General features: G+C 40.4%; 1 protein-coding gene and 1 long non-coding RNA gene across 2 annotated transcripts in view; both read left to right on the plus strand.

Annotated features, from left to right (window-relative positions):
* Positions 1 to 3981, plus strand: part of SCD5 (stearoyl-CoA desaturase 5) — a 147615-nt gene extending 143634 nt beyond the window's left edge. The window contains exon 5 of the mRNA XM_056568911.1: positions 577 to 3981. Within this exon, the coding sequence (XP_056424886.1) occupies positions 577 to 767 (191 nt within the window). The 3' untranslated portion in view covers positions 768 to 3981. The remainder of the gene's footprint in view (positions 1 to 576) is intronic.
* Positions 3982 to 22357: 18376 nt separating this feature from the next.
* The window catches only part of LOC130304600 (uncharacterized), a 47398-nt gene continuing 46504 nt past the window's right edge, over positions 22358 to 23251 (plus strand). The window contains exon 1 of the long non-coding RNA XR_008854348.1: positions 22358 to 22470. This is a non-coding gene — a long non-coding RNA (uncharacterized LOC130304600). The remainder of the gene's footprint in view (positions 22471 to 23251) is intronic.

Raw genomic sequence — 23251 nt, forward strand, 5'->3', positions numbered from 1 at the left:
CTAACTGGTTCCCTGAATTGTCAGACAAACTTTAAAACCACATATCTTAAGAACAGAACTGTAAAAAGGTGTGTGATCAGGGTACACTTAGCTATTTAATATAGTAAAATTTCATTTTTTGGGGTGTGCCACAGGTCCTCCTTAAGGAAAGCTTCAATTGTGCATACAAATAGTTTTTTTTCTCTTAATAACAGAAAGCACTGCATCCTGTGATCTTAGACAAATTATGGCCCTGTTACATGGAGCGGTTATCGGGTGGGCGTAATGTGCGGAATTATACAGTCAGGGGTTGTGAATGTTGTTCATTGAGGTGCATGTATGTCTATTACACTCACCCTGACTATATAATCTCGCCATTACTAAAATAAAGTCCACGCCCATCTGACTGATTCCCCTAGCTGTGAGACAATCTATAAACCCTCTTATGTCAGGAATGGAAACGCACATAAAAAAAGAAAAGGAAAAAGTGGAATCCGGATACTCTAATCCATGTAATGATAATCTCATTTTTGGAGAGTTGGCCACAGATCCTCTTTAATACATTCATGATTGTATAAAACGTATGTTCTCTTTCAGGGGAAGGCTTCCACAACTTTCATCATACATTTCCATATGACTACTCTGCCAGTGAATTTGGCTTAAAACTGAACCCCACAACATGCTTTATTGATTTCATGTGTTTCTTGGGGTTGGCCAGCGACTGCAAGAAAGCAACGAAACAGATGATTCTGGACCGTAAGGAAAGGGCAGGAGATGGATCTTGTTAACAGCCTCCTTGTTATGTCATGTTGTTTTCTCTAATTTTGCCAATGTACTCGTGTGTTTATTCTGCTGGTCCACTAGTTGTATTCATTTTACCTTCTACAAAATTTCCCAGACAGATTGGAGACTGTAGTTTTGTAAAGAAGAAGAGCAGAATCACAGCTATAGAAGGTGCAGCGATAGCAGATCTTAGTTTCTGAGGGTACCCCTAAGATCCTCTTCCTTGTAGGATGAAACAAGTATTATATATGACACATGGATGGGGGAGTCCTGTTACAGATTTTTTCTTTGGGCAATTAAAGTTATTTGTCTTGGGTAGAACTTGCTACCGCTTACATTTATTGATAAAATGGTGAAATATACCCTATGCCTTCCTTATTTCACCTACTCTCCAGCTAGTCTATGTATGAAGTTAGTAGGCTATATACAATTACATACATTGTGCTGTTTATAAAGCAAGTGCTGCATGATATTATTCTACAAATGAAAACATTGGGTAATAGTGTATACCATTTTAGTTCTTAAATGTATGGATCAATCTGTTTTATCTATCTATTTAGAGTAGATTCATGATTGTATACTCATTAACCTTAATGGAGCTATGTTGACGTTCAGTGAAATGTACATGAATAATAAAATCAGTAAACAGCAATGTATAAAAGGTGCAGCACACTGACACAAGTAAAATCATTATCTTATATAATCCTCCAAATACGTACAATTTTTCTTATTGAGTTGTACATTTTTTACCGCTTTACAGGTGTGTTCACACAGGGTAGATAGAATCACAGTGGATTTTTGCACCCCCGATTTGTGTGTGGAAATTCCACAGTGTATTCAAGAATCCACAGTTTATTTACTTATCTATCATGCTATCTAGTAATCATTCTGCCTTTCTTGTTTTTTCTGTTTCTATAGGGGAGATTTATCATTCAAAGTGCACCCTACTCTTTTTTTACCGCCGTTTTTTCTGTCTTGCACTTTTTCCGTTGCAGTGTGTAATTTATCATAAGTGTGTACTGTAGATGATGAATTCCCCGCCGCTTTGCATGGGCGGGAAAAGCTCTAGCTAACGAGGTTTTGTACGTGTTGTACTTTTGGTGGGCGTATTTTAGCGCCTGGAAATCGGGGTTTGCGCAACTTTTAGGGACTTATTCTAAAAGTCGCACATAATAAATAAAGGGTGCACTGCATGTCTAAATCGGAAATAGGTGTACTGCTACTCAAAAACTTAGGAAACGTCTACTACAAAAGTCGCACAAATGTCGCTAATATTACATGACTGCGCCATCACAGGGCCAATGATAGACGGAAAATAACGTCTATATTGAATGATAAATCTCCCCCTATCTTTATATAATTTAACCTAATATGTGTAGATACAGTGATCTCTTTTCCGAGGTCGATCATTGTAAGTTACAAATATTGTATAAATACACTTCCAAAGAATCATGAATGTCGGCACTCCCCACATCTTCCATATTTTCTTCTTTATTATGTATACTCACATATTACATAGGACAGGACGACATACATGGGGGGGACGGGACATATTTATGTCGTCCTGTCCTATGTAATATGTGAGTATAGATAATAAAGAAGAAAATACGGAAGATGTGAGTGCCGTCATTCATTATTCTTTGGAAGTGTTTTTTGTCAAGTTGAAGCTGTTATCAGAACACCATGCTATATTCCACAACATTGAAGGCTGTTAGTCACATATCGGCGGAGTACGGGTCATGGTGGGATGCATTGCCGGACTATTATCTGTTTCTGTTACAAATATTGTAGGTTGAGACTAAAGTTCTAAAATTTTATGGAAAACTTTATGAAATAGAAGCTTGGACGGAACCACAAAGTCATCACACAGTCAACAAAGGTTACACAACAGCCTTAATTAGCAGGTAGATGGGGTTAATCCAACTATAGAGTGCTCCGGAGGTGCTAGGAATAATAAGGAGCATAGACTAAATACAAGTAAGAGCTGTGCAATAACACGAATCCTGCACTCACCACTGGATAAGCAACTCTAGGCTCCAAATGCGGAAATACTGGAGGACGAGGCTGTCACATCTGCATGGGATGCTCAGAGCCGACTGTCTGCAGTTTCGCGCATGTGCATTTCTTCCTTTGGTTCACAAGTGCAACAATATGTTGAGCACAGTTTCAAGTTAGAATGGTTCAGGAAAGACCATTTTATGTTGAAAGTTTTGACACCAAAAGCCATTCTGACTTAAGAGACCACTGAATCTGTACCACACTTTAAAAGGGTAAACAAATAATAATTATTTATAATAATAATAATTCTTTATTTTTGGAAAACACTTCTTGATTGTATTGCTTTATTACAGAAACATTCTTCATGGATACAGTATGGCTTCAGGGGTTAAAAAAAATAGCATTAAGTTATTAGCAACTGTTTGATATTTACACAATAAAAAGCTTATATTTGCTAGATAATATACTATATGTTATCATTTTATCTCTCTATGTACATATATTAATATATTGGTAATGTGATTTTCATTTTTCAGCGTCATAACCTTCTGTCCTATACCCCACACAAAAAAATTCATATCCACAACAACTTTAACCTAAAAAGCAAAGTTTGGTCTTTGTAAATAAAGCAGAAAATACAGTGTAAGAAAAGGGTGAGAGAAACATTTAGCATCTGGTTTGGGCACAAGAATGTGAGGGTCTATTCACACAGCAGAATTTCCGCTTGAGGAATTCCACCTCAAATTAAAGCCCATAGACTTCTATGGAATTCCGCACTCCCCTTCATACTTCTGAATTTTTGCCTGTGGAATTCTGCAAGTGAAAATTGAGAAGTGTGAATGGGAGTGCGGAATCCCATAGAAGTCTATGGGCTTTAATTTGAGGCGGAATTCCACATACGGAAATATTGCAGTGTGAATAGACCCTGATGGTTGAAGCTGATTACCACCTTGAATGTGCATTGTACAACTGATAACTTTCCTGTGGTTTTTATACTATGTTCCATTATGGAACAAATACATTAAATACCTTTAAATATAGTAAACTTAATGTACTTGGATTCTACCTGGAAGCATATATTTGTTTTGAAATGATTGTCAAATATTCACTTTAAAAAGTAAATGAAGAAAAAGTGTTGATATTGACAATATGTTACCTATATATGTTAACAATGAGTTTTGGTATAAGATGTGTAATAAAACATGACTTACAAATTATGAATACGTTGCACTGTTTTTATATTCATTCCTAATTGTCTTCATAGTTTATGTTATGTTTATCAGAGAAAAAACATGAGAAACAGTAACAATTTACAAATAAATCTGAAAGTTGTAACATATCTAGACATCAACAAAAATAATAGTATTTGTCATTAAAACTCTTAAAGTTTTAATAACATTAAAAAGTACCTGTCACCGAATAAACTGTTCTCAACTACCTCAGGATATGTTCCCTAACTACTCCTAACACCCCTCCTGCCCTTAAAAACTAATTTAGAGCTTTAAAAAGCTGTGTATCTTACCTTTCTTCTTGCTCGCATAGTGCAATTTCCCAGCAGGAGAAAGTGGGCGTTTCCCACCAGGCATGACATCACTGAAGCCTGCTGGGGGACCACTTCCGCCCCCACATGGTTGCAGTGCTGTGATGAATAGAAGACCTCAGGCTCTGTGCATGTTTCAGTCTGTGTTGCTATCAGTGAGGCTCTCCTGCAGCTTTCAGTCTGTGTGGCTTTCTGTGAGAATCTGTGGAGCTTTCACCTTCTGTGCAGCTATCAATCAAGCTCCGTGCAGAGAAACACTTCCTGAATTTGGACTGCTGCCAGGTCCGGCAGAGACCGAACTCACTGTATTAATTGCGGCAGGGAACAGTACAGAGCCACCTAGTGGCCGTGTTTTATATTACATTTTAAACATATTTATGTTGATAATTTTAAAAGGAAATGAATAGGAAAGTGTCTGCTAATTGCACAAGGAACATTATATTTAAAGTTTTATTTGGTGACAGGTACTCTTTAAAATAACATTAAAACTAATTATTTAAAAAGTTTTAATAACAAACATACAAAAGAAAATAAAGACATAAATATAAAATATAAAAACAAAACATAGCAGTGTTTCCTGCCCAGTGTTTTCCAACCCACACAAACTACTCGTCTCACTGCCACTCCAAATTCTGTGCCACATGCTGCCCCAGTTGCTCCTATAACTGTACTTTGTGTGGTAGAGTGTCCCCAGATACTGACGTTTAAAAATAATGGTGTCATATAGTGACAGAGAAATAGTTCCCAAAAACAATAGTGCCAAAAAGTGCCCCACACTGTTCCCCTTACAGTGGTGGTGCCCTAGATGGTAATGCACTACAAAATTACAGTTCTGTCCCATTTAAGTAATAATGTCTCCTCTGTGTATCCTAAAAATGTAGTGCCCCATTTGGATTCCCTAGAAAATAATAAAGGTATGCTTTTTATTGTTTATAATAATACCACCTGTATTGCCTGATACTGATCCTATCCCATCCTCCTATCTCGACCTCCTATCCTGACCTCCTATCCTGTCCTCCTATCCCATCCTCCTATCTCGACCTATCTTGAGCTCCTATCCCGACCTCCTATCCCGTCCTCCTATCTCGACCTCCTATCTTGACCTTCTATCCCAACCTCCTATCCCGTCCTCATATCCCATCCTCATATCTCGACCTCCTATCTCGACCTCCTATCTCGACCTCCTATCTCGTCCTCCTATACTAACCTCCTATCCCGTCCTCCTTTCCCGTTCTCCTATTTCAACCTCCTATATCGACCTCCTATCTCGACCTCCTATCCCAACCTCCTATCCCGACCTCCTATCCTGTCCTGATATCCCGTCCTCCTATCCCGTCTTCCTATCTTGACCTCCTATCTTGACCTCCTATCTCGACCTCCTATCCCGACCTTCTATCTCGACCTCCTAACCCGTCCTCTTATCCCATACACACATACAGCTTCTAGCTTTAAAAATGGCGAACTTCCATGCAAACTTTCAACCCCTTTTTCAGCCCCTTAAGGGTTGAATTTTAAAAAATCCTTTCTTATTCCTCGTCTACATCTTAAAAGCAACACCTGTGAAAAAATTCTGGTTTCTAGGTCCAAGGTTTCGGCTGGGCGTTGATGAGTCAGGTCTTCTTTATATATATATATATATATATATATATATATATATATATATATATATATATATATATATACATATATATATATGTATAGATGTTATTATCTACATCAAATAAAAAGTTTGGAAATGACAGTGCCCCTATAACTATATTAAGACATATTCTGGAGTATATTATGCAGAAGATATTTTATGATATACTTGAGCTATTGTAAAGACACATTTTATGAGATGAAAATATTAGCAAACTTATTTTTCATGCTGATGTATGAAACCTGGTGGCTGCTATTTTGACATGTTTTCATTCTCATAGCAAAGCATGTTATATGCTATCCTGGCATTCGACCTAAGAACTATTTTATACTTTTACTATAATTTTGTCCTGTTGTATTGTAACAGAATTTTAATGTGTTATTGTTGTGCTTTTAGCAAACCGCTCTGCCTGTTGCCATAAGTCTAACCTTCCTCTTATTCTGTTAATTTTGAGGTTGGATGGGAAATATTTATTTTTCAGCTAATGCTAGTCACATAGCATAATACGCCTTCACTAATATATTAGTATACAGTACATATTTTCTGTTGTACTTAATTTGACAGCAACTGTAACAACACAACACTTTTCTTCCAAGCTGGTCATATGAGCTTCTATAAAAGAGGGAACTTTTTCTCAGCATTGCAACATTTTTTAGGATCTAATCCACACAACAAATAACCCACTATTCCAAACATACACACATACTAAAATATTTGTTTTCAATGCACATGAGAAAAGTAAAAACAAAACTTAGTTCTTTATAGGTATGTGCATCATGCATGTAATATACACAAGGTATCATATATCATGTAATATACATATTGGAAAGAAGGACTACAAGGGTATTCCCCACAAAAAAATCATAATTTGCTACTATTTTTGCAAAAGTAACAACAGGAAGGTCTGCCTGTTTGGTTTTCACTTCTGAATTAGGCTATGTTCACACACCAAAATTTCCATGCGGAAATACGCATTGGAATTCTGCACAGAGATTCCGCAGCAGAGTCCTATTGAATTAAATGGGATTCTGTTGTGCTGGCACGGAAATTCAAATTCAGGTGTCCACAGAAAGAATGGACACTCGTAGTCTGCCGTACAGTGACCCCCCCCCCCCCCTGACCTACTATGGCCCCGACATACGATAGCGGAGCGGCGGGGACACGTGAGTATAACCTCCAATACCAGTGGTCTTCAACCTGCGGACCTCCAGATGTTGCAAAACTACAACTCCCAGCTTACCCGGACAGCCGTTGGCTGTCCGGGCATGCTGGGTGTTGAAGTTTTGCAACATCTGGAGGTCCGCAGGTTGTAGACCACTGTCCTATACTTTACATTGCACGGATCCCTCAACATATGATGGTTTCAACAAACGATGGTCCATTTGGAATGGATTACCTTTGTATCTTGAGGGACCACTGTATTTCTGCATGGAGATTTTCCGTGCGGACAATCTGACATGTGAACATAGCCTTAGGGTATGTTATACTATTATACTATCACAATTGATGGCATTGCAGTCTGCGCGTAATTCTGTTGAAAGAATGAACATGTTCACTCTTTTAATGGATCAATTTTTAGCTAAAGTTCTGCAGTGGGAATGGGTCAGAGGAAGGTCCGTTTCCACCAATGTTATGGTTCATACAGATGAATTTCCAAGCGCAATTCTGCGCATGAAAATTCTGTAGTGTGAACATACCCTTAAAAGGAATTTTCTCAATTCTGTAACTGTTTATCTCAGTACAGAAAATAGTTATTTTTGCTTAGCTTTCTGATTTTTGCTTTATGCTTCCTTGTGAAATGTATAATAGATTTCTCTCCCTGTATCTGGTTACCATATAAGCTGTAAGGACAGATTTAAAACAGAAAACAGCTTTGTCAAAATTCTTCTGGAGAGAATAATTATGAAATATTACAGATTCCATTTTTGCTCTGCCGACTGCTTTCAATAAAGATCAGGTGATTCTTAGCTACTAGAGATATATGTAAAGCTGATTACTCTTGGAATGGCATTTCACTTTTAATATATTGAAGGCACTGCTTTTATCTGGAAAAGCGGCTTTCTGTAAAAATCATCATTTTTGTCTCCTTTCAAGCTTGAATTACAAATGACTTCTTGGGTTCAAAATAATTTTTGCATAGCATCTCAATACATGAAGATATTATTTTTTCTCATGAAGAGACTCATCTTGGCTACTACTTGACATTTCGAAGAATCTCCTGATCAACCACATGCTTATTAAATAAATAGTATGGCTAGTATATACAGGGGAGGCTTATACGGCTTTATTTGTACTACCCTTCTGGCTTGACATTGTATCTTTTGTTTCCTCAAAGATTGTACATTCTTGTGGGCAGCAGGGACATAGTTAGTACCCCTTTGCACCCCTTGCAAGGTGCTGAAATGGTGCCCCCCTCCCCGAACCTACCCCCATCCAAAAAGTCACATCACACAGTAATATAAGTTCCATTAAATCAAGTGAATCACAATTGTCATCTTCTCTGATCACAGTCATCCTCTTTCCTTTTCTTCTCCATCTAGCTTAGACTGTCATGATGTCTTCTAATGTGGGGGGACTATATTGCACCTAATGTGGGGGAACTATACTGCCTAATGTGGGTGAACTGTACTGCACCTAATGTGGGGGACTATATTGCACCTAATTTGGGGAGCTATACTGCACCTAATGTGGGGGAACTATACTGCCAACCTAATGTGGGGGAACTATACTGCCTAATGTGGGTGAACTGTACTGCACCTAATGTGGGGGACTATATTGCACCTAATTTGGGGAGCTATACTGCACCTAATGTGGGGGGACTATACTGCACCTAATGTGGAGAACTATACTGCCTAATGTGGGGGACTATACTGCACCTAATTTGGGGAGCTATACTGCACCTAATGTGGGGAACTATACTGCACCTAATGTGGGGACTATACTGCACCTAATGTGGGGGAACTATACTGCACCTAATGTGGGGGAACACTGCTAGCCTAATGTGGGGGGAACTCTGCTGCACCTAATGTGGGGTGGAACTGTGCTGCACCTAATGCGGGGGCCTCGTATCGACGTTCGCTCACGTCACGCTCCCAGAATTCAAGGGCCGGCGTTACTACTTCCTGACGCCGGCCCTAGAGCGTGAAGTGCGTGAACATCGGGGGGACCTCCATGTCCATTTTGCTTGGGGCCCCCAAATTCCTTCAAACGGCCCTGGTTCCACTTACTTTCCTTCTTGTGTTGAAGGTGTGGTATAGTATTAGGACTGGTAGAGAGTGTGATGAAATACTGCAATTTCCTTCTGAAATATGGAGGGGCGAAGGCAGGGCTCAAGTCCTGAAGGAACGCATACCTGCACTTTTTTCACAGCCGGAACACTGCTTCCATTAGCAGGAGTGGAAATCTTGGATGAGTTCCCTCACTTTTTTTTTTCCAGGACTTGACCAGTGATGAGCGGCAGGGGCCATATTCGAATTCGCGATATTTCCCGAATATATGGACGAATATTCATCCTATGTTCGTGAAATTTGCATATTTGCTATGTTTGTTCTATTTCGTAATGAATCTAATTCGTAATGAAATTCACGTACTGTGCATGCGCAATTACATCTTTCACCTAAAAGAAGGGAGGGTTCAGAATCCAGTCTGGAAGTGCCGATATTCGCATAAATATTCTCATAAATTTGCATTTAAAAAAAGGGAAATTCGTTATGAATATTATGAATATGTATCACTATATTCTAAATGTTCGTGAAATTCGCGAAGTGCCGATATTCAACACTAGACTTGACCCTTGTGAGAAGGCATACAGTATGTGGGCAGGTGGGGGTTGTGTGCCAGGGCTGCTTTTTAGTCCCATTCTGGCCTTTGTCTGTGTATATCTATTCTATTCTAAAATTGGCAGAATGTGTGGCATCAAGGGCTGCATCTGAGGCTCCCAGAATGTAGCAGGTTGATCACTGTTGTACACTTGTCATGAAGTTAAAGGGGTATTCCAGGCCAAAACATTTTTTTTTTATATATCAACTGGCTCCGGAAAGTTAAACAGATTTGTAAATTACTTATATTAAAAAATCTTAATCCTTCCAATAGTTATTAGCTTCTGAAGTTGAGTTGTTGTTTTCTGTCTAACTGCTCTCTGATGACTCACGTGTCGGGAGCTGTGCAATTCCTATGGGGATATTTTCCCACCATGCACAGCTCCCGGGACGTGACATCATCATTGAGCAGTTAGACAGAAAACTTCAGAAGCTAATAACTATTGGAAGGATTAAGATTTTTTAATATAAGTAATTTACAAATCTGTTTAACTTTCCGGAGCCAGTTGATATATATAAAAAAAGGTTTTGCCTGGAATACCCCTTTTATACAGTCATGACAGAGAGTAGGAAAACATCTTGGCTGTATATCATTCCTAGTCTTAATAAACCTGAGCTCTTCCCAATTATTAGTCAAAGCTGACCCTGTATGAACTCTTTCTACTAATTACAACAACACCTCAAATTAATTTACATGACCTTTTTATTAGCTCCAGGACAGGTTTAAACTGGTGATATCAAATTGACATCCAGATAAAATGTGAGTTTAGGAAAGAAGAAGTGAGATATGCGTCCAAATATATTTTAGGGGTATATTCACACAAACAGTATCCTGTGCATATTTGATGCACAGGATTTGAAGCTGCAGAGTTCAGGGTAAACTAAATCACTGGGCACAGCTTCAAATCTGCAGCTATAAATCCTGGTAATATGTCCAGGATACTGTATGTGTGAATAGACCCTAAAGGGATATTTTCCGATTAAAGAAAAATGCTACGGAAGCTTATAGCATTGCTTATCTGTCTGTCCCAGATCTGAAACCATAAAATATATATTTCATATATGTATAAATATATTTCCTATATATTTCAGCGGCCCCACTCTGCTCGCTCAGCATTTTTCCACAGCACTCCTGCCAAATCCACACCCAGTTTCTGTCTGCTCCTCTGCCTGTGGCATTGCCCAGCACAAACACAACTGTCTGCTCCTCTGCCTGTGGCAGCATGCTACAAACACACCTCAAATGTCCGAATAAAGATATCTTAACAACTTCCTGTCAGGAGGGAAGCATGTAAAAGCATGCTGAAGCCATATACAATGTGATAACACTATGGATGCGTTCCCCCAGGGCATATACGCAGCGTATTTGACGCTGGGAAAAATTTACGGCAGCAGCGGGAAATACTCTGCGTATTCCTTGCTCACTATACACACAGGGCTTTCCGGCGGCAGCCCTATGTGTGCAGTGAGTTTTGGAGGCAGAGCCGCACGTCACAGACACGCCGGCACATGGCCCCGCCTCCAAAACTCACTACACACATAGGGCTGCCGCCAGAAAGCCCTGTGTGTATAGTGAGCAAGGAATACGCAGCGTATTTCCCGCTGCTGCCGTAAATTTTGCGCAGCGTCAAATACGCTGCGTATATGCCCTGTGGGAACGCACCCTAAATTAGTAAGTTATAGAGATACTTTGTTCACAGTTTTAAACCGCTTAAAGGGATATTTCAGGGTTTAGAAAAAACTATAGTCCCCCACAGGTCCCAGCGCATCTCTTATATGGCTCCATCTGGTCCTCTGCTGCTCCTCTTTTGTGCCTGCTTCCGAGACAAAAGCTCAGGGTAAGGACATGCCCACTCAGCCAATGACCAGCTGAGACAGGATACTGCTGCAGCTAATGATTGGCTAGGTGGGCAGATCCTGCTCTGACCTCTTGTCTTGGAAGCAGGCAGAAGAACAGGAGCTGCACTAGGACTGGTAAGTATAGCTTTTCTTTCCTTTTTTTTTTTACAGCCCTAGTCACATATACATCCCTTCAATACCCCTACAGGCAGTTCATAAACTCTCTTGTCATGGCTAGCCTACTTGGTAAACAATGTATTAAATTAAAAACTAGGAACTAATTTTCCTAGTAAGTATAAAATATACTTTTTTTAAATCTTTTTTTTTGTATGGCTCCAGCCACATATTCATTTTTTTAAATACCTCTTTAAGGCTGGTTTTACACCTACTATTTTAAAGACAATAGTGCTATTAATTGTGCTATTTTATGTGATGTCGCTAATGTGATATTATTAATCATATGCTATATTTACTCTTGTTAATGAATTTGTCCTTAAAGGGGTACTCCTTTGCTAGACATCTTATCCCCTATCCAAAGAACTCTGCCCCCCCCCCCCGCGTTCTTCCTGTAGATACCCAGCATTCTGAAAATTATGTTTAGAACGCTTGGTTCGGGAGGCTGTGGTCGTGACGCCATGCCACACCCCCCTGTCATGTTACATCCTCTCTATTCATGTCAATGGGAGGGGGCGTGACAGCCGAAAATAATGTTCAGAATGCCAGAGATTGCGGGGGATCCTAGCGACCGGATTCCCTTGATCAGACATCTTATCCCCTATCCTTTCAATAGGGGATAAAATGTTTAGCAACAGAGTACTCCTTTAATGGTAAATTTTCTTGACCTTATCTCTAACAGTCTTTAGTGTAATTAACAACAATCAGACCTGTGAGCACAAGACTAAATAACCAGATATTAGAATGCCATTGGTTCTATAAATCAGTGCCCATGACCATATTATAGCCTAGTATTTTGTCTTGAGTTTAGGTCATTAAACTTGTGTTTGGGTTACTTAGCTGTAATACAACAGTGGGGGAGATTCCCCAAAACTACTGTAATTTCTGTTCCAACGATATTATTCACATATTATTTTTCTCCTCACATTTTCAAAGGTCTTTTGTGCTGCTTTGAAAATATGTGAAAACTCATTTTAGCGCCACTTTTTTTTTGCGCCAATTTACTTTTTGCTGCAGCCATATTGGATTTTGTTGCGCCAAAATTGCTGAGTTTTGTGCCAAAATGTGCAATTTTTTGAGCCAAAATCGCAGATTTTTGTGCCAAATTTTACATCCCAGAAAATTCTGTCAGAAACATCTCACAAAATATTCCATGGTTACTAGTACCCAGACAAGCGACAACTGTATAAATAAAACATTTCTGAGCCTAAATGTGAGTGCAGGAGCAGTGACCAAGAAAAAATAAAAAAATTAAATTTTTCATAGCATTTTTTAATAATAATAATTTCTTTTTTTTTTTTATAATTACTTAAATAACACCTTTTCCCCAAAATAACAAAGAAAACTAAAACAATAAAACTACAACCATTTCTATATGATCAAAAACCTGGTGTGAAATTTTTTATGTAAACTGGACTCTGACCCCTTTGAAAATATCATGTAAAGCAGACAATATACGTGGACACGCCCACTTGTACAAAACTGACGTTAACAGTGTAAACCGCGGCACAAAGTTCTTTGAAAATGTGGTTGATACTTTTCATGCTAAAATTTTGGTGCAAAATTGATTTTTTTGGGGGGCAAAAAAATTATGTGAAAATCTCCCCCAATATGTCAGTGATATGCTCCTGTGAAGCTCTTCTTACATGAACTCTAGCTTTTAAGAGAGGTCAGTAAGTGGCAGACACTGGAAGATTGGAATGAGCAGACATAAATATTGACCTAATTTAGAAACATTCCTTCTGCTCTTTAAGAACATTTATGTCATCAGATTGTATGGAATGAAGAATGACAAAAGGAAAAAGGTTTTTCTGTATAGGAATGAGAAGAAGCAAACCTTTTGACTTTCTAATACTTGCCATCTGTTGTTCAGGTTTTCATTTTTGGATTGTGAATGATGAACGTAAGAAAAGGTTGTTCAGCGCTCGGATGTGCTAATGAAATCTCCAAATTTATTAGTAATATTGTGCAAGGACACATACAGCAGGAAAAAAAAGGAAAGTGTTACGCCTTTCTGGTGTCTGGGGTACCCTTAGTCATACTGTCTAATGGGTAAAGTTTTCTTAGTTTTCTGCTGTATGTTCCCTTGCACTTTTTTGAATAAATCTAGAGATTTTAGTTGCACATATTCCTTAGAGACTTAGGTCCATATGGACATGATGGCATCACGCGGTTGTTGCAGATTTGTTGGCTGCACGTCCATGATGTGAATCTCCCATTCCACCACATCACAAAGGTGATTAGAATACAGTAAACTCATTGTTAAGTTCAAGAAACCATTTTGAGATGATGTGAACTTGTCATGGTGTCATGGTGCCTTATCCTGCTGAAAGTAGCCATCATAAGATAGGTCCACTGTGGTCATAAAAGGATGAACATGGTCCGCAACAATACTCCCGTAGGCTGTCACATTTAAATGATTCTCATTTGGTACTAAGGTGCCCAACTGTGCCTAGAAAATGTCCCACACACCATTACTCAACCACCAGCCTGAACTGTTGATACGCGACAGGATGGATCCATGATTTCATGTAGTTGAAACCAAAATTCTGACCCGGCCTTCTGAATGTCTCATAATCAGACCAGGCAACATTCTACCAGTCTTCCATAGCCCAAATTTGGTGAGCCTGTGTGAATTGTAGCCTCAGTTTCCTGTTCATAGTTGGCAGAAGACAGAAGTTCTTAGTCGTGGTCTTCTGCTGCTCTAGCCCATCTGCTTCAATGTTGGTTGAGTTGTACATTTAGAGATGATATTCTGCATACCTTTGTTGTAACTAGTGGCTATTCGAGTTCCTATTCTTTTTCTCAAAACTGTCTGCCCATTCTCTTCTGATCTCACAAAGGCAATTTTTTCCCAAAGAACTGCTGCTCACTGAGTTTTTTTTTTCTTTTTTCGGACCATTCTCTGTAAAGCCAAGAGATGATTGTGTGTGAAAATCCCAGTAGATCAACAGTTTCTGAAATACTCAGACCGCCCCGTCTGGCACCAGCAACCAAGCCACGTTCAAAGCCACTTTAATCCCCGTATTCTCCTTTCTGATGCTTGTTCTAACTTCAGCAAGTTTTCTTGGACCCCATCAACATGCCTAAATGCATTGAATTGAATTGCAGCCATGTGACTGGCAAATTATCTATCTCTGTTAACAAATGAACAGATATACCCTTATAAAGTGGCCAGTGAGTGTAAATTAGCCCTGACTATACCATGTGTTACCTCACACAGCAGTGAGTGTCTCATAGAATGTAACAGGCAACTCCTCAATTCATCTGCGGGATTTTCAATGATGCTGGATGGACAATTCAAATATAGAAGTAAAGGTAAACTTTTATTACAGTGCAACATGTTTCCTGATCGATTAGGCCACTTCTTCAGGCACATACAATGAAAAGTGTCCAAATCAAATAGACCTTACCCATTTGAACAAACTGGGATGACCTGGAGGGGAAAAAAATTTGAAGTAGAAAATGTTTACTTCTGGGTCATCCCAGGTACTCCTGATGGGTGAGGTCTATTTCTTGATTGCTACACTATTAGATGTATAGCACCGTTGCACAGTAATAAAAGCTTTTATCTTTACTTCTACTCTTTGAAAATCCGAAGTTGAATTGAGGAGCTACCTATTGCAATTCATTGACGATAGCAGGAGGACGTATTAAGACATCTACTGCTACTGATATATACGATTTCCAGTGTTGTGCCTGTCTTTGCACAACTACTTTTGCTAAGCAAATTCATATGCTGTATGGTCAGTGCTGATTCATTTTCCTCTGCTGTCTTTCTTCTTATTAGTGCCCCATAGAGGCTGCCACACCTCCGTATGATGGCTTTCACACCAGAGAGACTGTCCCCTCACAGCCTCTTCCATTGTGCAGAATCTTTATTAGCCCACTAACAAGCTTGTCTTCCACACCTGGGTTGACTGAGGCTGAATCGGTCAGAAAGGGAATGACAGGCTCCACTACCAACCTATTTTCCATTCTATAAAATCCAGGCCCAGAAAGAAGACTTACCAAAGTCCCTAGTAAGCTATGTCTTGCTAAGGATGGCCAGCTACCCTGGATTTCACACATTTCCCCCTCTTTTCTTGGATAAGATTTACACTCCCTAGAATGGCACAGTTAAAGTCCAGTCTAGTGATACCTGACCACTATTCCTTTCTCTGTCTGTGTGTGTGTACATGTCTCTTCACTTCCCCACCCTTTCCTGCCCTGACTGATTGATGTACTTGGCTTTGTGTTGGCATATGAGCCCTGTTTGTCAATCAAACAGAGCAGAGAGTAGTGAGGAGGAGAAAAGCCGTGCATCCTTTGGCTTAGCGTTGTCTCCTTGACACTTGAGCTCTAAGCATGATCTAGAGCTTACATGTTCTCTTTAAGTAAAATGTGAAAAATGTTAAATGTGTCATACAAACAACATTACTATTCCTTGGCTCTTTCTTTATTCTACACTATACTCTAAATATTCCTGGCTGGATTCAATGTAAAGATGGACATCCCTTGGCCCATGATAACATTCCATTTTTTAATGAAACATTAGGATCTTTAGAAACAAGTTCTGGAGAACATCCCAAAAAAATTTAAAACTTAAAGATTAAATATTGTTATACCTGATGGTGAAGAATGGCCATAAATTGCCCTATCTCCGAGGATATGGAAATACTATTCACAATTGTGAATGATGTTGAGGCTCGCAGATCATGTTCTCCTGCATTATTTATAACTGTTTGTACATGTTATCCGATATCTCCTGACCCTAAGGCAATCACCATGAATGCATGACAGGAAAGAGGAACATGAGAGAAGCTGACTATCAAGTCCTAGCTTGTGATTGGTTAGAACTCTGCATAGAAGTTTGGGCAAAAGGAATTGTAGTATGAGTACTGTTGGGAAAACAGAAACATGGTTCTAGGGCATAGGATGTCAAATAGAAAAAGGTTAAGCAATAAACAACTAGGCTGTTTAATCATTTCCACATTTACTTTTTAAAAGGATTTTCGCTTTCCCAGCACCCCTGCCAGACAAAATTTGCGTAAAAATGCGGCAATTTTGGCACAATTTTGTGCAAATCTTAGCAAAATGTAGAGGCACATATTGATGCTATTCAGGGGCCCACTGTTAAATCCACCTGTTCCTCTGTGAGCTAATCAGAACTTGAAGGCTTACCACTATACTTCGTCCTAGGCCTCCTCTTCCTTTATCTGCTGCATTTTCTAGGCCTGACTGTGAAGTGTGTGCATGCTGTCTCTACCTCAGCCAGAACCTGTCCCTGCCCAGTCACCTTTTGGCACCACCTATATTAAGCAGCCGCCCCCACTCCACTGTTACTTTAACAAATGTTCTTTAGTGTTCCTGTGAAGGTACTGTTTGCATGCAGTTTTGCTACAGTGATTGATCTATGTTTGCTTCCTGACTTTGTCTCTGTCTGATCCTCTGTACATTGATGTCTCTTTTGTGTTTGACCTAGATTGTCGACCATGAACCTAAACTGCCCTTCTTAAACATTTTGCCTGACTTCTGACTATGCATTGGAGACATGAATGGATGGGGCGTGACGTCACGTCCCCAGTCCCGGAAACCCGGAGGTTTCTGAAACTGGAGATGCAGCCCTGCATAGAATGTGGGTGCTGCAGGGAGATCGTGGGGGTCCCAGCAGTGGGCCCCCCGCGATCAGACATCTTATCCCCTATTCTTTGGATAGGGGATAAGATGTTTTTGCCTGGAATACCCCTTTAACCCTGTTTCCCTCTGCATTTAACTGTCATGTACTTTAAATAGACAAAAAAATTAAGTCTTAGATTTTAGATTTTCTTACAGTGTTGTTTGTCTGTTTTTCTTTTACAGTTTATCTAGTTTAACTTTTGCTTGTTACCCCCCAGTGCACCAGTGTCTCTAAGTCTGCTGGTTCAATTGCCAAATAGGGACCTATAAGTCCCTAGCTGTGAAATTCAGATCCCTATATTGGGGTTAAACACTAGAAACATATTATGTAGACAAGTGTGGCTGAAAGCCAAACTGGTTGGGAGGCATATCTGATCCACATCTGTTGTCGTTACAAAGTGCCTGCCAACCTCTCCAACAGAGTTAAAGGGGTACTCCGATGGAAATTGTTTTTTAAAATCAACTGGTACCAGAAAGTTGAATAGATTTGTAAATTACTTCAATTAAAATATCTTAATCCTTCCAGTATTTTTTAGCAGCTGTATGCTACAGAGGAAATTATTTTCATTTTGAATTTCTTTTTTGTCTTGTCCACAGTGCTCTCTGCTGACACCTCTGTCCATGTCAGGAACTGTCCAGAGCAGCATAGGTTTGCTATGGGGATTGTCTCGTGCTCTGGACAGTTCCTGATACGGGCATCAGGTGTCAGCAGAGAGCACTGTGGACAAGACAAAAAAGAAATTCAAAAAGAAAATAATTTCCTCTGTAGCATACCGCTGCTAATAAGTACTGGAAGGGTAAATATTTTATAATAGAAGTCATTTACAAATCTGTTTAACCTTCTGGAACCAGTTGATTTTAAAAAAAAATGTTTTCCACCGGAGCACCCCTTTAATTCTTCCAGGAATCAGGCACCCCAGTTTTATTGAAACTTAACCAACTTAAACAACACAATGTAACTCCAAACCAATCAAACTGTCCACTCCACTCAGGAAGCAACACTGATTGACAATCATTTTCACATGCTGTTGTGCAAATGGAACAGACAACAGGTGGAAATTATGGGCAATTAGCAAGGCACCCCCTATAAAGAAGTGGTTCTTCAGGTGGTGCCCACAGACCACTTCTCAGTTCCTATGCTTCCTGGCTAATGTTTTGGTCACTTTTGAATGTTGGCAGCGCTTTCACTCTAGTGGTAGCATGAGACGGAGTCTACAACCCACACAAGTGGTTCAGGTAGTGCAGCTCATCCAGGATGGCACATCAATGTGGGCTGTGGAAAGAAGGTTTGCTGTGTCTGTCAGCATAGTGTTCAGAGCATGGAGGTGCTACCAGGAGAAAGGCCAGTAACTTAGATGTGGTGGAGGCCATAGGAGGGCAACAACCCAGCAAGGAGGGGCAGGAGGAGCACTGCCAGAGCCCCGCAAAATGACCTCCAGCAGGCCACAAATGGGCATTTGTCCACTCAAATGGTCAGAAGCAGACTCCATGAGGGTGGTATGAGGGCCCGACATCCACAGGTGGGGGTTGTGCTTACAGCCTAACACTGTGCAGGACGTTTGGCATTTGCCAGAGAACACCAAGATTGGCAAATTTGCCACTGGCGCCCTCTGCTCTTCACAGATGAAAGCAGGTTCACACTGAGCACATGTTACAGAAGTGAGAGAGTCTGGAGACGGCGTGGAGAATGTTCTGCTGCCTGCAACATCCTCCAGCATGACCGGTTTGGCATTGAGTCAGTAATGGTGTGGGGTGGCATTTCTTTGGGGGGCCGCATAACCCTCCATGTGCTTGCCAGAGGTAGCCTGACTGCCATTAGGTAACAAGATGAGTTCCTCAGACCCCTTGTGAGACCATATGCTGGTACAGTTGGCCCTGGGTTCCTCCTAATGCAAGACAATGCTAGACCTCATGGGGCTGGAGTGTGTCAGCAGTTACTGCAAGAGGAAGGCATTTATGCTATGGACTGGCCCGCCAGTTCCCCAGACCTGAATTCGATTGAGCACATCTGGGACATCATGTCTCGCTCCATCCACCAACGCCACGTTGCACCACAGACTGTCCAGGAGTTGGCGGATGCTTTAGTCCAGATCTGGGAGGAAATCCCTCAGGAGACCATCCACCACCTCATCATGAGCATGCCCAAGCATTGTAGGGAGGTCATACGGGCATGTGGAGGCAGCACATTACTTATCCTCATTTTGACTTGTTTTAAGGACATTACATCAAAGTTGGATCAGCCTGTAGTGTGGTTTTCCACTTTGATTTTGAGTGTGACTCCATATCCAGACCTCCATGGGTTGATAAATTTGATTTCCATTGATAATTTTTGTGTGATTTTGTTGTCAGCATATTCAACTATGTAAAGACGAAAGTATTTCATACGATTAGTTCATTCTTTCAGATCTAGGATGTGTTATCTTATTGTTCCCTTTATATTTTTTGAGCAGTGTATATAAATGTCTCACATGTGAAAAATGTGTTTTTGTCTTGTATACTAACAGACTACTTTTACTAGAAAGACCTTATATATAAAATAATAACAGAAATAACACTAAGACATGCTACATATGTTCCTATCTGACACCCTGAAGAAATCTATGTTTTTCTGAAGTCAATTCAGGAACTGTACTCCAACTAGATCCATCAATAATTAATATATCTTGCATCAAACTGTGGATTTGAGATCTACTATCTGGGGTTTTCCACCCTCAACCTACGAATGTAATGTGGTTATTTTATAAATGAATGTCCAGATGCCACTGCATGTCCTACAGATAATGATGCCTCTTCTGTGGCTTGGAGAATAATTATGTTTTGATGTGTAGCTTCTAGCTTTTCTTCTATATGGAATATTCTTCAAACAACCACAAAAGCCAAATGCATGTTTCTGCAAGATAAGTTCTTCACAGCAGCACTAACATAATTTAATGCACAGAGATTTCCTGGAGCCAAACATACTACAATAATATTCAGGCTTCAAAGTTTGTTGCTACAGAAAGATGTAATTTTCTATCTTATGTTTATTTCAGCAATCATATCTGAGTTGTAACTTTCTACCTAATATCTACTGTCTACTGTATCTATCTATCTATCTATCTATCTATCTATCTATCTATCAATCAATCATCTGTCTGTCTGTCTATCCATCCATCTATCTACTATATAGCTCTCTCATTATTTATCTATATAAATTAACTACCCACTTAGCACTCAGATAAGCATTAATACTCCTTCAGTATTGCTGCCCCTAAAGGGGTTATCCAATGTAGTAAAATGTATCACCTATCCCAGCAGTCAGACCCCCTGCCATCTCCTGCACAGTACTCCAGCTCTCCCCGTGCAAAGAGCAGGAGTTGGCATGCACCCTCCATGCATCTCTATGGTGGAGCCGAAGCGCCTCTGCAATCAGACACTTATCCTCCATCCTTTGGATACAGGATAAACTTTACCATACTGGAGTACTCCTTTAATATCCAGCAGGAGACCAAAGTCTGTGCTTTTGAACAGAATGTGGCCTGGACCAGAAAGGAGAGCTCTAGTGGCCAGATTTATAAGACCATGAAAGTGACATAAAAATGTTCTACAAGGAGTAAATTTCAAATCTTATTTATTTTACCTGCTGTATCATATGCAAAAAAAAAAAAAACTATTTTAATGACAGTGCCCATCTAAGTAGGGACTAGCTAGATCTTACATGTTCAGAAAATGTAGGGTTAGTGCTAGCCCAAGCGAGGCATATTTATAGTGTAGGATCCATCCCAAATGAGTCTTTGAGTCAGCAGGAGGAGCAAAAACGGGTTTTCTATGGAGCGTGTGCCATACTGGTAACCGGGACAAACCGGGACTCTTCTTTGCTTCTTTGTTTGGATTGACTTTTTATTTTAACCATGGTGTCCATGGTTTGTCCCGGTTACCAGTGCAGCGTGCGCCCCAGAGAAAACCGTTTTTTGCTCCTCTGGATACTCCAGTGACTCCAAGATTCATTTACAGAACGGTCGGGTCCGGGTTGAAGGCTACCCCGCATTTATCTATTTCTATATGCACACAAAGATGCTGATCTTTTAGCCCAACATCATCAGGTAAGTGTAACTGTTCTTATATGACTTGATGCCATTGGTAACGGCTAGGGTTGAGCAAAGAAAATCTGACGAATAAGAATATCATTAAAAATTCGATCCGTAACAATTCTGAATATTGGCGCGATTTGACAAAACAAATCGCTTCACAAACTCTATTTGGTGCAGTCCAGGCTCCAGGGTATTTAAAATGGCAGTTCCACATGTGAGGACATGGGCCAAGGAACTCTGGGAAGGCGGGTTGCCGGGATCACCCTGAATCACATGCAGCATGCAGCCTATTAGCAGCCAGCCAGCCCTGTGATGTCACAGCCCTATATAATCTGTAGCCTTCACTGCAGCCAGCCATTTCAGAGTTTTATTGCAGAGAGAGAGAGAGAGAGAGCAGTGTGTGTGTTGCACAGAAAAACTGCCCAAATCCCAGGGGCGGACATATCGCCTGTGCAGCCGGTTCAGCTGCACAGGGGCCCAGCGTGAGAGGGGGCCCGCTGCCCTCTCCAGGTCCGGCCCCAGAGGCGAGCATTAGGCTACATACCACCGCATACTCCCCGACCACAGCAAGTTTGACAGCACCCGGATGGACGCTGCGTTCAACCACCCCTGCAGCCACGGCCCCCCCTACATCATGATTGCCCCCCCCTTGTGCCCCCCTAGCAGCAGTAGGTCACTAGCAGCTCTCATGGCCACCAGTAAGGAGCCCGAGCCCCCGCTGCACCCCCCGCCCCCCAGAGCCATCTACTCCGCCATCCTTTTTTTAAATAAATCTTCAGCCTGCAGCCCTGTCACCACGCAGGGGCCGCGCTATGCAGACTGGGAAGAGCAGACAGGAAGCTCCTCCCCCTCTCTCACTCCCCTGTATACTGGACCTTGTGGAGCAGGCCTGCTGTGTGTATACAGGCCCGGACACCACCAGTATGGAAGACTTACCTGCCCAGTGCCCACTGCTCATGCTGCCCTTTTAAAGTAAGTAACTTGCTTGGGGGAGAGGGGGAAAGTTGTAGGAGACAGTGGGAGGTAGTTCAGTGTTTCCCAACCAGGGGGCCTCCAGCTGTTGCAAAACTTCAACTCCCAGCATTCCTTTGGCTTTATGAGCATACTGGGAGTTGTAGTTTTGCAACAGCTGGAGGCCCCCAGGTTGGGAAACACTGATCTATCTATCTACCAATCTATTATATATCTATCTCCTATCTATCTATCTATCTATCTATCTCATATCTATCCATCCATCCATCTATCTATATCCATCTATTTATACATCTATCTATCTTTCTCATATCTATCCTCATATCTATCTATCTATCTATCTATCTCATATCTATCTATCTATCTATCTATCTAACTCAGATAGATGAGAGATGAATAGATAAATAGATATAAGTGATAGCTAGGTAGATGGATGATATATAGATAGATACATATATATATATATATATATATATATATATATAGATATGAGATAGATAGAAAGATAGATAAATAGATGATATATAGATAGAGAGATGATATATAGAAAGATACATAAATAGATGGATAGATAGATGATAGACAGATCGATAGATAGATGATAGATACATAGATATGATATAGATAGATGATAGATAGATATGATATAGACAGATAGATAGATGGATATGATATAGATAAATTTATATGATATAGATAGATAGATCAGTTTCCCAACCAGAGGGCCTCCAGTTGTTGCAAAACTACAACTCCCAGCATTCCTTTGGATTTATGAGCATAC

Source organism: Hyla sarda, chromosome 1, assembly GCF_029499605.1.
Source record: "Hyla sarda isolate aHylSar1 chromosome 1, aHylSar1.hap1, whole genome shotgun sequence".
NCBI lineage: Eukaryota > Metazoa > Chordata > Amphibia > Anura > Hylidae > Hyla > Hyla sarda.